Source organism: Rhinopithecus bieti, unplaced genomic scaffold (genome assembly GCF_001698545.2).
Source record: "Rhinopithecus bieti isolate Rb0 unplaced genomic scaffold, ASM169854v2 scaffold_17882, whole genome shotgun sequence".
Lineage (NCBI taxonomy): Eukaryota > Metazoa > Chordata > Mammalia > Primates > Cercopithecidae > Rhinopithecus > Rhinopithecus bieti.
In genome coordinates, this window is record NW_016809462.1 from 1818834 (window position 1) to 1834755 (window position 15922).

Consider the following 15922-nt stretch of genomic DNA (forward strand, 5'->3'; position numbering starts at 1 on the left):
TACAGTCATGGTGGCAACTTTGACAACTTCAGTTGTTGCCCTTGATTTTTTTTCCAGTAAATATCTCATGTGTTATAACTACAAGGAGGAGAAGGAGGGCCAGCAGGGAAGGACAGGTGATGAGGAGGGAGGGAAATTTATCTAGTTGCCAATAAAATATCCAAATCCAACTAATCCAGTTAAAGCTGTGGTTGTGAAGAGATTTTTGCCATGATTCTCTGTATTTTCCACCGAGCTTTGTTAATTACCTCATTTTACTTCTGCAGTGATATGAAAGTCAATATGCCACTTCAATGTGTTACACATGGATTTAATAGAACATATACGATGGATTTTTACCAATAATAATAACTTCTTTATGCACCTACTCTGTCCCTACCACTAGTGCCTGTATCACTTTACTGCAACTTCACCAGGTAGGCATTGCTGCATGCACTTTCTGGATGAAGAAATGAAAGCCCAGAAAGGTTAACAACCTGTCCTGGGTCACATAATTGGCAACTGGCAGCACAGTGACGCATTCTTGGATCTGCTCGAGTCCACAGCTTGTAAGTTTTCCCCATGGCACTATTACTTCTCATAATTATAATTGTAAAACTGATTCTTACGTGGGTTTAGCCACTGCTGTTTGTAGTATCCTGAAATAACCTGCCCCAACACCTCCCCCCCACTTTTTTTTTTTTAAGAATATGTGGCATTATAGGTGTAAAATGGCATCACAATTGGAGAGGAAAACTGGAAAGGAAAACGGGGAACCATCATTTAGATAAAGCACTTTTTAAAACTTAATCTTCTATGGCAACAATGCTATTTGTGTTGTAAAAGTGCTTTAAAGATTTTAAGATGATGGTTATTTTTTACAACCATCACCTGATTCACCTAGTTTTCTTCACATTTCACAAAGGAAATGGAGTGAAGTACAAGTAGCTGAACTGTCTTTAGTAGTCACACAGAGTGTGAATTTCACAGCAAATACATGGCTAGATCCTTGGGGATCTGTGTTGATGTTCACCCCTTCACCAAATACTTCCTCTCTCACTTTATTCCACATTAATAATTCACATCGTTGGAATACTTCCTGGTTACGTCAGCCCAAGCCGTGGATGGCTTCCCTTCATTTATGGTGGTAAATACTTAAAGAGAATATTTACATATGGTTATTCAGGGATATTTGATCACAGATTGAAGTGTGAACATGCAGCCTTTGGAATCTGCAGAATGTATGTTTTTTGCATGATAACCTAATATAGATGTCTTAAAATCATAGCTGTAATAATAAATGAATGCCTTTTCTCATGTATCTATTTATGTTCATTATCAGTTTGTTTAGGAAGGGATATGTAGCAATGATTTTGAAAAAAATCAATATTACCTTATGAGGCATGGAACCTACAAAGCACAAGCCTGTAACCCTGTTTTTTCTTTGACATCTTTTCAGTATGCAGATATTCTGCAACAAGGATGGAGGTGATGATAAAATTCCAACGAAACTCATGATGACAGGCTCACCAAGCTGTTTCACTGACTCAGCTCCAGTAATCTGTGAGGGCTATAATAAGCGATGCCTCCTCACTTTACTTTCTGGAGTCAATAAAATGGTCAGATGATATTTGGAAAGAGTACTTTTACATAAGCATTTTTCTCTTTTACAAATTTTGCCACAGTTAAATCACAAGATTTTGAAATACCTGTTTTTTGCCAACTATTTGAGATAAGACTAAACAGTAGCAGCAGCAGAAGCTGCCAAATCTAAGGCGGTGGTGGGTTTTGACAGCCAAAAGCTCCATTTGGCCAGAGAATGACGGTGCTATAGGTAGCAGAGTTAAGTAGTTAATTTGAACTTGGCCAAAGGACTATAGCTCAGAATATTTGCTTTTAGAATGAGAGAAAAAGGAGCCTTCCTTTCCTTACAGTTTAATCTCTCCATTCCTATTTTTAATACACCCGACTTTATAGAATAGCCAGACCACATTTGTTAAGCTACAGTAAAATTAAAGGATTTATGATAATCCTATGCGGTTGGTTGTGGGTGTTTCACTTTCAACTGGAGCACTTTCTCTCTCTTTGTTGCAGGGCTAACATTTCTCAGCTTTTTGCTACAGTCTTCTTTCGGAAACTCCTCAAGTGAAAAAAAAAAAGTCTTACCAGATAAGCAACAATTCTTACTATATTGGGGAATAGTTCATATCCTCCCCGTCTATTTATTACAAGTAACTTCTTTGGGCTTTTAAACTCAGAATGTCAAAGCACTCAAAGGAATCCTACCTTGCCCACATACTGATAATCGGATCCTGTGTATTCCTCCAGGAGAAAGAACTGATTCCACATCCAGCTCCTTTTTGAACGGTTCAGCTCATTTTTGCTGTTTCCAGAGAGCTCCAGGGCCCTTTTCTTTGCTGGGAAACCACTAGTCCTCTTAGATAGTGGAGTTGAGAGAGTTGGGTAGGGCTGGCCCACCCAAAACAGCAGCAAGAAGTAGCGGTAAGTTCTCATGCTGATGGCACCGTCGAGTCTCTGGGTAGTGAGTGCCCCTCTCTTGGAAGTGCCTTTTTCACTGCACCGTATCCAGCCTCATTCCTCCTTCCTTCCTTAATGTTCTTTGCTTGGCTCTCAGAGGATATCTGGAAAGAATAATAACATATCAAGCATTTTTAGAGATGCTTAAAATTCAGTGTTAGAGCAAATAGGCTGGAAAAAAAGAGGACAGAAATTTGAATAGCAAAACAACAAAAAAAGTTGGCTATCAATTTTGAAATGAAGGAGACGATCTTCCAGACATGCTAAATGGAAGGCGTGTGCTGGGTAGGAAGCTCTTGTTTTCTTTCTCCTTTTCTACTGCTTAAAAATCCTATTTTAAGGAATAGTGTTGCTATAGGTCAATGTGCCAGAATGGATTATTGCGCTACTCTTTTACCTTGGAATATGTGGGCTGAGATCTGGTAGAAAAAATGAGTTTGTGTTTCTGATTCTATTTGCATATTTATCCTCATGAACAAGTCTAAGGCAAAGAATATCACAGACCATTTGAATTCAATTGAAAATGGATAATGTTGAAATTTCGCTAAAATGTATTGAATCCCTGAGATGTGCCAGGCGTGAGTCAGGCAGAGCCAGCTCTGCAGACTCTTGGCTTCGGAGATGAGCTGTGATAGGACCTTTGGGTCAAATAAGGCTGGAAAAGACCATACACCTTCTCTTCGGAGTGCAGATTAGCATATCAAAGTGCCTGAAATAAAGTTTCTAAAGTGATATTTTGCAACAATAAAGATAAGTCTATACATATTTAATCCAGCATTTCCCAAACTTGTCCAGAAAACTTTTTTTTTTTTCCTTAGAGGACCTAATAATACTATAGGATGGGTGAGTAAGCAACCTATAGAATTTGTATTTAATAGACTGTAAGAATTAAATGAGCAATTCTATTCAAATTTCCTTAGAAAATCCTAAACCTTATCTATAAATTTTTGCCTTTATCATAAACAATCAGGCATATTTGTTAAAACTGGTAAAATTACAATTACATTTGTTATAACAAAAATTACAGTTGCACAGTTGCTAGGTAATTTTCACAGGTGTATCAAACATATCTAAGTACCACAGTGAGGGCCATCAACTGTAAGAACTGTAACAAACTGTAACAAAAATGTCAGTTATTATACTTGCGCGTGATAGCTTTCCATGGGAAATATTAATTTTCAAAAACACAATCTACCATAAAAAAAATCCTGGTGGCCAGATTTGCTTGGTTTAGATGTTCCAAATTAGTTTACTAGTTTATGCAATTAAAGTCATATATGCCTATATTGCCTTTAGAAATTTTTCCACATTTTTTTGGAGAAAAAACAGTAAATTACTCATTTGTCTTACCATTTGATATAGAAAAACCATTCTTAAATATAATAACAACAACAACAAAAAGGAAGTGTTGTGTAATGCGGAACATAATAGTAATTGAACTGGTACATTTACTCTAAACCATGCAGATCAAGAACATGTTTTAGGTAATCTGATTAGTATTTTTTTCTCTACATCAGAAAAGAGTGGTTCACTTGATTCTTGTCATTCTACCAGGTAAATGTATATGTGACAGGTTTTTGTTTGTTTTTTACTCCAGCAATGAGTAATTATAGCCACCTAATATGTGGCTTAGTCAAAGCCTTCTATTGAAAGATAAGTGAAATAATTTATAATATTTGGCATTTTAAATCCTTTATTCCGTTATTATGCATCTGCTTGACAGCAGGCTGGGGAAGTTGAAAATTCCACAGGTAAGTAAATTAGTACTGCGACAATTAGCCATACTGGAAAAATGCCAGGCAACAGTATACTTGTCATAATGCAGCCTTGGTACAGGTGTGGAATGACTGACGATCAATTAGGTACGAATGATTCTTCTCTCTCCTCATAGATGGTATATAAAGGGGACGGAGAGTGCATATGGAGAAAAGCCCTCTAAAGACATCTATTCATTTTTAGTAGCCGAGATTACACTGAGGTTGATTCTGTGGAAATTACATTTTTCTTAATTTCCCTCATTCTCCATTATTTGCAAAGACAAATCCTGCAGTGAAGAATTACATGTCTGCTGCTGCACTCCACGAGCACCCCATGGTGCTGGCAGGAAAGAGGGATACGGAGAAAGGACGTGTCAGCTGTTTAAAAGGCAGACTCCTGAAGGCCGTTTTAGAGAAAAATCGATCCCTGTGGGTGTTGTGTGCAAACTCTACAAGCTGTTGCCACTTGAATATTAAATATTAGTTCTTTTTAATATCACAGATACCAAAATGTCAAGTATTCCATTTTTTCTTAGTTGGTAATGAGCTTTTAAGTGATAAAAATTTAAGTAGTATTTCCAAGTAGGCTACGACATCTAATTTTGCTACAACCCAGCTCTTTTTGTATCAACCTGATAGGGTGCATCCTTGTTAAAAACTTAATATACGTAATTGAATTACTATGATCAATATGCTCAAACTCATATTTGATGTTAGTTTTTTAGAGAGAGAGATTTCTCTGTGAAATTCTATAGTTTTTTAAAAAACCCCTTTAAACTGTTGAATATATAACTTAGCAATTCTCATTTAATATTTCTTAATAGGCAGGATTGCATAGTGGTTATGATCATCAGTGCTAGGGTCTGCAACATTCGTCTCTGTGAACCTGAAAAAATGGTTTAATCTCAATCTACCTCAGTTTCTTTATTCTGTAAATGGGATAATGATACTATCCACTTCATAGGGTGTTATAAGGATTTAATGAGGCATTACATGCAAACCATTTAGAACAGTGCCTGGCATTTGATAAGGTATTAATAAGTATTAGGTATTCTAATCACTAATTATTCTTGTTCTTCTCATTTGTATTGCATGTATAGAATCCATCTACAACACATTGCAAACATCTGCAGAAGATAGTTTATTGATCAGAAAACATCTCCAAGCAAGTCAAAATTTTCTTAGAATTAAAGAATAGAAGCACTTGAAAAATCTGAAGTAATTTATATACTCATTGTTTTCTTTCGTGCGGACTTGAGTTCAGCATTTAACAGTAGTGGTATAGAAACAGGGAAGGCAGGGACACTGTGTGCCTTGTCACCACTGTTTGCATGAAGGAGAAGAATATGGGCCAAAAAGAAAGTTCACTGGAGGGTGGACTCATTCATAGAATCTATATTTTCTTCTTTCCATTTTATTACGTTAAGGTTTTAAAAGTCATCTTTATTCAGGTGAAAGAAAATCGGAACTAGCTTTCACTTAGTAATTTTGCCCCTGTAAAAATGGTACCGGTAATTAACATACTGATATTATTCTAATGTTATATCAGAAAAGAAGTTGAGAAGTTAAAATGAATGATATCTGCTATGGTTTGAATATCTGCCCCTTCCAAAGCTCATGTTGAAGTTTAATCCCTCATGTGGCAGTATCAAAAGGTGGGGATTTTAAGACATGATTGGATTGTGAGGGTTCTTTCTGCTCTCATGAATGGATTCACCTGTGGATTAATCGGTTATCATGAGAGTGGGACTGGTGGCTTTATAAGAAGAGGAAGAGAGGCCAAGTGTGGTGGCTCACGCCTGTAATTCCAGCACTTTGGGAGGCAGAGGCGAGTGGATCACCTGAGGTCAGGAGTTTGAGACCAGCCTGGCCAACATGGTGAAACCCCATCTCTACCAAAAAAAAAAAAAAAAAAATTAGCTGGGCATGGTGGCTGGTGCCTGTAATCCCAGCTACTCAGGAGGCTGAGGCAGGAGAATTGCTTGAACCTGGGAGGCGGAGGTTGCAGTGAGCCGAGATCATGCCACTGCACTCCAGCCTGGGCAACAAGAGCAAAACCGTCTGGAAAAAAGAAAAAAAAAAAAAAAAAAAAAGACCTGGATCACATGTTAGCATGCTGAGCCCCCTCACCATGTGACACTCTGCAAAGTCCTCACCAGATGTGGCACCTCAACCTTGCACTTAGTCTCCATAACTTTAAATAAAATCCTTTTCTTTATAAATTATCCAGTTTCAGGTATTCTGTTATAAGCAATAGAAAATGAACTAAAACAATTTCCAAATTTTAGATTTTACTTAACCTAAAGAACAGTAAATGGGAAAACAATTAGTGTGCTGCAAGTATGCCCCTAAATGCAAAAAACAGGATTCTTACTGTGCAGAACGGTCAGATGTTCAAGCAAAGGAAGACAATGGCCCAGAAGCAGCGCAACTCTGAGAACTGTGGGAAACGGTTGATTTCTGAGCAGGCAAAGTAGAGGGGAACCATGTGGTAAGTGGCAGTCAGATGTGGTGGCTCATTTTGTAGATGTCAGGAAGTAAATGGAAAGGGGAAAGAAGTAAGGGCATGCTCAGATACTGAACTTAAAATAGCAGGCAGGGTATTTAATCACGAAATACCTGAACTAGATGGTGGGAGGGGGGAAAAGCAAAACAAAATAGATGTTGTACCTTTTTGCTGCCCTCACCCTGCCCTCCATGCCCTCTTAGCATTAGGAGCCAATCAATTAGAAACATGAACAACTCTATAAAAAAAAAACGTGAACTACCTAATTGCAGTCTAATGACAGTTTAGCAGTGGATGTAAAAGGCTACTTAATAGACTGTGTCTCTTTCCTTTTTGTTGGGATCTCAGTTTTTTGTGAGGAACTTTCTGTTTTCTATAAGGAATCGTTTGTATGCTCGGAAATTTGATATGCAAAAGTGTCTGGTGGTCAAGAAAACTAGTTTGAATCTTTGCAGAACCCTATTTCATTGATGACTAGAAGGTAATTGAGATGCTTCTGGATAGCGGGGCAAGGCCCACATAGCTTTGGTAATTGCATACTTTGAAAATTTATTTGCCTGGCAGCCAATATGCATATGTACTTCAATATCCACAAGAATGCACGGTCAAGTCCAGATTTTATTTAATACGTGCCATTTTGGAGGAGCCTGGGCCTCATCAATTTAAGTCCTATCAAGATAGAATATGTGATAATTAATGCAAAGGCTGGGCTGACGTTTTCTTTAAATTAGCAAAATCTTTTCCCCTAGATTATTGGAAATTAATCGTGCAAAAATATTTCATAGGGATATATAGAATGAGAAGACAAACTAATATGTCCTCAAGTTCCCTCGTGTACTTTGGAATCACCTTTTATTTGCAAATAATTAATATGCTAATTAGAATTTTTTTATTGATTGAATTGCTTCTCCAGTGACATGTTTGATAACAGTTTGAATGACTCAAATGTATTATCTGGTTTTGAGATACTGATTTTATTACACTATTTGCAGACTAAATAAATATAAGACAGGTTTGAAAGCAATATAATTACGTTCAAGTTTTAATATTCAGACTTGACATAGATTTGTTCTGGTGTTGTTGATTAATTCTAATCAGCGCAATATAACTGTAATGTTATCTAGACTTACAAATTAAACCAAGCACGTTTGTTCTTTGTTATGCAGAGCCTTAACTTTGGCATTGAAAGCACAGTAAGCATTCAGTAAAGCAACGTTATTAATATACTTTAACCAGTTACCATAGTAAGAGAATGTTTTACAACCTATTATGAATTGTTTCTTCAGATAAATGGTGTTGCATACACATACTGTAGCATAGTACTTTACATTTCTGTAAATATGGTCTATACTTAGGTCATCCTACCCCATTGGATGATCTACACTTAACTCTTCATAAGGCATAAATATAGAACTCTTTTTAGCATAAGTATCATAAATACCTTATTACTTTTTGGTACATTTTCTTGCATTATATCATTGAGGAAGTAGGAAACAGCTGGTTATTTATGACTTTTTAACATCTCTCTTACTGCATCGCAACTCTGAGCCTGAAATCTCGAGTCCTGCCATGTCTTTGTGGGCAATGAGGATGAAGATGGTACTTAATCCACGAAAGCCTCAAAAATTAAGGAAACAGAATTGGAAAAAATAAGGAAGATGAATTAAACAGAGTGAAGCCAAAGGGAAACATATCTTCCTACAAGTACATCTTAAAAAAATATGATATTTATTCTGAGAGAAGGGTTTTACAGCCAATTAAGCTTGCTCAAGATCAATTTCCCGATAACCCAAGAAACTTTGTTTTGAATAGGTGGCCACCTGCTGTGAATAAAAATATGTCTGTAGAACATGGCCGATCTTCTAGAAGTGGTAACATAAGGATAGAACCAATTTAAAAGTTTTGGTAGGGATTTCACATGAAGTCTTCATTTCTAAACCTCCATTTCATTTTTCTGTAAATGTCAAAGTCACTGTTGAGTAAAATTGGTTCCGTTTCGTGTGTGTAATGAACTCCACTGAAATGTGTTAAACAGCTTTGGCACCTCTCACCACAAAGCACTTCTCTTGTGCCAATGAATCATTATGGCAAGAGTCATCAAATGATGCCTGATATATTTTTTTGTAAATGTTTATATTTGTGGATAATATGCCAATCTGTTTGCAAACTGATGTATTTCCAGATGAAGCGATTTTAACAGCATTGCCCTTGTTCTGAAATCATATTCCACACATTGCATTAATAAAGATAAAATCCAACGTGTTACAGCACATAAAATGGCATTTTATATGTAGTGGAGAGCTGAAGTGAAATACTCACTTGGAACAAAAATCAAAATAGATCAAAACTTAAATCAGAGCACAAAGGCAAAGTTCTTTTACCACATGTCGGGGAAAGTCCAAACTCTTTAATTGTGAGAACTACTAATCTATTTAAATATGAGAATGTGATGAAGACCAGACTCTGGCATGCCACATGTCAAGGTGAGAATCTCAGCTCCGCACAACGCTGGTTGGACAAAGAGGGGACCAATTTGTGTCTCAATTTCTTTATCTATAAAATGGGGTGATATTAATAGTACCTACCTCATAAGATAGCTGTGAGGATAAAAATGAATGAGTTCATGTGAGGTCTTACTTGTGGACATTAAGATGGCTACAACTACTTAAACTGCCAAAGATCTTAGCAGAGGACACACATAGGCCATCCTAGGGCCACATGTTGCCTCTTATGCATTTTTTTGTTATGCCTTTTATTCTACAATTAAGAAACTTAAGTCAGTTGCTGTTCTTCAAGGAATCAGTAGATCCTCATTTGTGGATTAACTTGAAACCTCATAAGTTCTGGTGGCCTTTATTTCTGGAGTGGAGGGAGCTGCTCCCACAGCAGTGCAAGGGCTGCCACGGTCCCCACTGTCCTTCCTGTGCTCCCCTGCTGTGGCCTTGTGTTCAAATGCCATTTGCCATCTCCTTTTGCTTGCTTCATTCCTTTAAGCACCTTGCCTGGCTTTTGAGGGCCCTTTGGGCATGTAGACCCCGTCTTTTCCCAAAAGATTTACTCATGCGAACAAAGAAGAGAAAGCATTTTTATACTTTTAATTAGCTCTTCATGGTATGAATTTTAAACATTTCTGTAGCAAACTATAGGTTTAGGTTGCAGAATTGTGGGAAAGACTGGGTTTCATATTATTCTCTGCTTACATGTTAGGTTCTCTGGCAGCTACATTAATTCTTTTAGACACATGGCCATGAAGACAATGAAGCTTAAACAAGACCGGGAGATGTCAAAACCCTCTTACAAATTAGCGTGGATGATTTCAATGAGCTGGCTCTTTTAACAGCTCAGTGAAAGGGCAGCCAGAGAGTATTGGCTGGCAGCTATGGGCCTGCAGGAGAGGAAGGTATCTTAGTGAGGATGGGAAGTCCAAAACAGATTTAACTTGATTAAATTACAAAAGCAATCACATGGTTCAGTTTACCATTAAGTAATTGTGAACTTGGCATATCATAGATGATTTTTAGAGCTAATACTTGCATAAAGTGGTACAAAGAGTAGAGATGTTTAATTCATTTTGGATGATATATGTACATCTTTTATCAATTCTATGATGTCTAACTCGTAAATAATAATACTGGTTAACATTGCTGTATTCTACCACGAACTTATTACGTGCTAGGCACCTAGCTAAGCACATCACAAAGGTGCTTTCATGAATCCTCATGACAATCCTGAGAGGTGGATAATATTCTTCCAATTTCTGCAGATGAGAAACTGAAGCTTAGGTCAAATAACTTGTCCATGGTCATGCAGTGAGTACATAATAAAGCCAGATCCCAATTCATGCTTCAGACTAGGGTGCCCTTGCTCTGAACGCACTCTAAGGGGGTGTGTGTCAGGCTGCTGCCCACATGACAAGTGCCCATTCTGGCTGTAGCCTTAGAATTGAGTCTTCATGAATCCCCTAAAAAATAACACCAATGCAGGTCTCCAAGAGGTAAAAAGAGTTGTCACAAAACTTACAAGCTAACTAAGAGCAGCAGACAAATGTGCCAGGTAACGGGATAAATGCTCTACACACATGTAAATCTTACAACAATTCTTTGTAGTGGGTACCATTTCTTTTTTTTTTTAATTTAAGTTGTGGGGTACATGTGCAGAATGTGCAGGTTTGTTTCATAGGTATACATATGCCATGATCATTTGCTGCACCCATCAACCTGTCATCTACATTAGGTATTTGTCCTAATGCTATCCCGTCCCTCAGTCCCCCACCCACCAACAGGCCCCAGTGTGTGATGTTCCCCACTGTGTGTTCATGTGTTCTCATTGTTCAATGCCCACTTACGGGTGAGAACATGTGGTGTTTGGTTTTCTGTTCTTGCGGTAGTTTGCTGAGAATAATGGTTTCCAGCATCGTCCATGTCCCTGCAAAGGACATGAACTCATCCTTTTTTATGGCTGCATAGCATTCTATGGTGTATATGTGCCACATTTTCTTTGTCTAGTCTATCATTGATGGACATTTGGGTTGGTTCCAAGTCTTTGCTATTGCGAATAGTGCCGCAATAAACATACGTGTGTATGTGTCTTTATAGTAGNTCCTAATGCTATCCCGTCCCTCAGTCCCCACCCACCAACAGGCCCCAGTGTGTGATGTTCCCCACTGTGTGTTCATGTGTTCTCATTGTTCAATGCCCACTTACGGGTGAGAACATGTGGTGTTTGGTTTTCTGTTCTTGCGGTAGTTTGCTGAGAATAATGGTTTCCAGCATCGTCCATGTCCCTGCAAAGGACATGAACTCATCCTTTTTTATGGCTGCATAGCATTCTATGGTGTATATGTGCCACATTTTCTTTGTCTAGTCTATCATTGATGGACATTTGGGTTGGTTCCAAGTCTTTGCTATTGCGAATAGTGCCGCAATAAACATACGTGTGTATGTGTCTTTATAGTAGAATGATTTATAATCCTTTGGGTATATACCCAGCAATGGGATGGCTGGGTCAAATGGTATTTCTAGTTCTAGATCCTTGAGGAATTGCCACACTGTCTTCCACAATGCTTGAACTAATTTACACTCCAGAATGGGGACCATTTTCTTATCCTCTCATTTAGAGAGATAAGAAACACAGTCTTAGAGGGACTGAATACTTTGCCCAGAGTACACAGCTAGTGAGTGGCAGAACTTGGATAAAACCCAACTAACCTAGAGGCTCCTTCTTAGCCATAACATCCACGATGTCATTTGTATTTTGCTCATGGAAAAAACATCTAGGTTGTATTTACTCTCATTACAGACAAAATTTGAACAAATTTATCATCAGGTTTCTAAATCCCCCACAAATTGAAGGGATGAGGTGAGTGCTGGAGGCTGGAGTATCAACATTAGTGGGAGGGGGTAGCTGAAAGGCACAGACAGAGTAGCTACAAAAGGCAGGCAGAAGAACTGAGCACAGAACAGAACAAGTCAGGGGCTGGTCTTGGGAGAGTGATGAATTCCTACATCCCTGTTTCAAGAACAGTTCCTGGCACATAGTAACACCAGATAAACATTTGTAAAATAAGCGAACGTATAGATGAATGTACGCATGGCTGAATGTAAGAATGACTAAATGCGTGAATTGATGATATGACTAATGACTATAAAAACGAACATGCCAATACTTCACAGCACTTGGAGGTATCACCATGTTACAAATACAGCACACTGATATTCATAATAATGACCTCGAACCATTAAGCAAAGGTCCAAGTTCTTTTGAATGTTTGGTTTGAAAAGGCATGGATGTGCAGAATAAATATGAGGAAAATTACTGTCGAAAGGTATAATAGTGGTATTTAGAAGAGCTGGGGTTTAAATCTCACTCTCTTTCTTCTCTTGTGATCTCAGACAAGCTATTCCACCTCTCTCAGCTCTTGTTTCTCATGTATAAAATTAGGGCCGATGTGCTCATACCCAGGGATAGAATAGCAGTGTGTTTAGAAGCACAAGGGGAGCCAGTTTACCCATTTTTATCCCAGCATCAATACTTATTAGCTATGAGACATTGTGTTCCAATTTCCTCATCTTTAAATTGAGAATAGTAAAGTTTTGGGGTCTCAGGGGAGGCACCTGATAAATAGCATCTTCCTTTTTCTTCTAAACTCCAAAGATTAAGAGATACAGGAGTGTTGGATGAAGACCAATATATCACCTTTATTACTAAAAAACAAAAACCAGAGACGACCAGGTTGGAAAGATGGCTTAGTATAAGGGCCACAAGGGCTTGCTAAGAAAACCCCAGCATTAGGCAAGCTCTCCATGGAGTTGGAGTTACACTTTATTTTGCTCTTTCTTTTACAAAAGCACAAGTGGTTCTTACCTCTGGGTCGCAAACTCCAATTCTAAGTTCAGAGCCAGAGGGAATGCCTTTCTGTTCCCACCCTTGGCCAGCTCAGTTACAGACCCCAGGGTCTGAAGAAAGTGATGGGGAGGAATCTGTCTTAATCCCCACTAATTAAAAAAGATCACTAGAGACATCAGTAATCCTGAGAGCCAGTAAATCACTTATTATTTACTGACGGTTCTTGTATTTAAAGCTTTGCTTTTTGGAGTTGTTTACAACATCACTAAAAGGAAAAAATGTATGAATAATTTAAAGATGGGGAATTTAAACTTCCCCTGAAAATATATTTCACTTCAGGTCAATCAATGCATTACAGGCCAAATTAATTCTTTTGTGTCTCTCTTCTCCTTTCCCACTACACACACACACACACACACACACACACACACACAGCAAAAGGGATAGTGATCCCGATTTTATATGTTTCAGACACTTGCCTATTAGCGTTGAAACACTACCATGACACTTCTCCCCCAAAAGAATAGCAGTATTTACAGAGGTGTAACCCTTTACGCCAAGTTATAATGGAAAGAAATAATCAAAACTCCACTTGCTGTTTGGATAGCTTTGTTCATTCAATGTGTTTTATGTAAGTTTATTTGCAGAGAATTCATAACGTAAATCAGATGCTTCTCATAATATCTTGGTATAATAACTTAGAATAATTAATGTAATAAATTTTGTATAATAACTTAAAGGGATACTGCAACACCAGAAGGTTTCTTCCCTGAGACTAACTATTAATAAAATAGAAGGGGGCTTGTGAAGGTGTGGACATCTTCACTAATTCAGGTTCATGTTAACTGACCATCAAATTAAACTTGCTCTAGACAGGAAGACAATGTGTTTGAATGGGATGCGGGATGTTTTATCAGTTTTGGTTGCCTTAATTTAAAAACTTTAATTAGAACCTCTGTTTACTAGAGTCAAACTGCACATAAAATATCATGCAAAACATTTTAAAAGAGAATTTTAATTATACCACTAAAGAAATGCCCTTGTTCGATGTTTACTAAACACTTGCCAGAACAAGTTAATTAATACATGTTTAAATAAGTGAAAGAAGAAGAAGGGAAGCAGAAAAAAATCACATTAGTCTTTTGTTGAGTTTTACTGCAGTTGTCAAAGATACCCCATTTCTAATTTAATGACGGCATGTCACAGTGCGCTTGTGTAATTATAAACAATGGGCACAAGAATGCAATGAGGGCCAAGGAAAAGCCAATTCCCACTGGGAGCTGTTGTTCAAAATAATTGCTCGTTGTTGCTTGATGTTTCGAAGTAATCAAATCAATCGGTTTTTAATTTCCTTCCTTTATTCAGTTATTCCATGCTAGAATATCAGAATGTTTGGATGTTGAGTTTTTAGTAGGTCGGTAACGTGGCCTTTTAATTATTTAAAACTATGGAAAAATATTTTTTAATAGAGCATTTGTGTAGAAAGATAAATATTTTGATGATACTGAGTTTTCAGTTTTAATTTTAATAGGTTACCAACTTTTCCACTTCCTTTATTCTTTTAGTTTCTCCATATTCTCCATCTATTGATGATGATTACTTGTGTTAGTAAAGACCGATATTGAAAAGCAGTGAATGACCTAAAAAACAAAATGAAACCAATCTTTCTAAGATACATCCTGTTATTTCAGTAGCTTTATGAAAAAATCAGAAGAAAAAATATCAAAAATAAGTTTGTAATCTTTTGGAGAAATAAAATGTGCACATCTCACTAATTATCAAGATCATTATTAAGAAAATTATTTTCCTAAACAGCATAACTGGTACAGTTGTCCTCTTTATCCCCAGGGAACACGTTCCAAGACCCCCAATGGATGCCTGAAATCAAGGATAGTATCGAATCCAACTGCAGTCAGTTGGAAGACATTTCTGTTCATGTCTTCCACCCACAGTGTAATGCCTTTTCCATCTTAACTAAGCACTTATCATGCACAATGGCCATAACTTTTGCAGTTTGACGTCAGACAGTAAAAACTAGCACAAATTTCTTTTTTCTTCTCCATGATTTCACGAATGAATAGAAGATTCGTTCTTACTGAAGATCTTAGCAACCACAGCATACAATTTTTTAAAAAAATTTCCTTATTAAGTCAAGAACATTCACCTTTTCACTTAAAGGAAGCACTTTACAACTTATCTTTGGCATTTCCAAATGGCCGATATCACTACTTTTGCACTTCAGGGCATTAAAATATAAAATGAGGGTGACTTGAACACAAGCACTGTGATACTTCGACAGTCTATTTGATAACCACGAGGGCTAAGTGACTAACAGGTGGGTCTTGTAGACAGCGTGGATAAGCTAGAAAAAAGGAAAATTCAAATCCAGGCAGGACGGTGTGGGAGGGGGCAAGATTTCACCATGCTGTCCAGAACAGCGTGCAGCTTAAAACTTATGAATTATTTATTTCTGGAATTTTCCATGTAATATTTTTGGACTGTGGTTGACTGTGGGTAACTGAAGCCGTGGAAAGAGAAACCTCAGATCAGAGGGGATTACTGTATTTACCTTTTCTTTTTTAAAAAGCAGATCTACTCAGCAAGGCATCCCACAATCTTTTTTTCTGAAAAGTTAGCTAATATTAACAATTTCATTCAGAATCCCTTCTAAAAAAAAAAAAACCCTATATCAGTCCTGTTATATTTGTTTCCATATTGCTGAAACTGATCGCCAAATTTCTCAAATTCACGAGTTCTACCACAACCTGTACAGGTCTGGGAAACAACATTGAATTGG

At 37.5% G+C, this 15922-nt stretch overlaps 1 protein-coding gene across 2 annotated transcripts in view; it reads right to left on the minus strand.

Moving 5' to 3' along the window:
• CDH6 (cadherin 6) overlaps positions 1-15922 on the minus strand; it is a 141193-nt gene that overhangs the window by 65206 nt on the left and 60065 nt on the right. For both annotated transcript variants that reach the window (XM_017889465.1, XM_017889466.1), the window contains exon 2: positions 2266-2621. In XM_017889465.1, the coding sequence (XP_017744954.1) occupies positions 2266-2493 (228 nt within the window). In that variant the 5' untranslated portion in view covers positions 2494-2621. The remainder of the gene's footprint in view (positions 1-2265; positions 2622-15922) is intronic.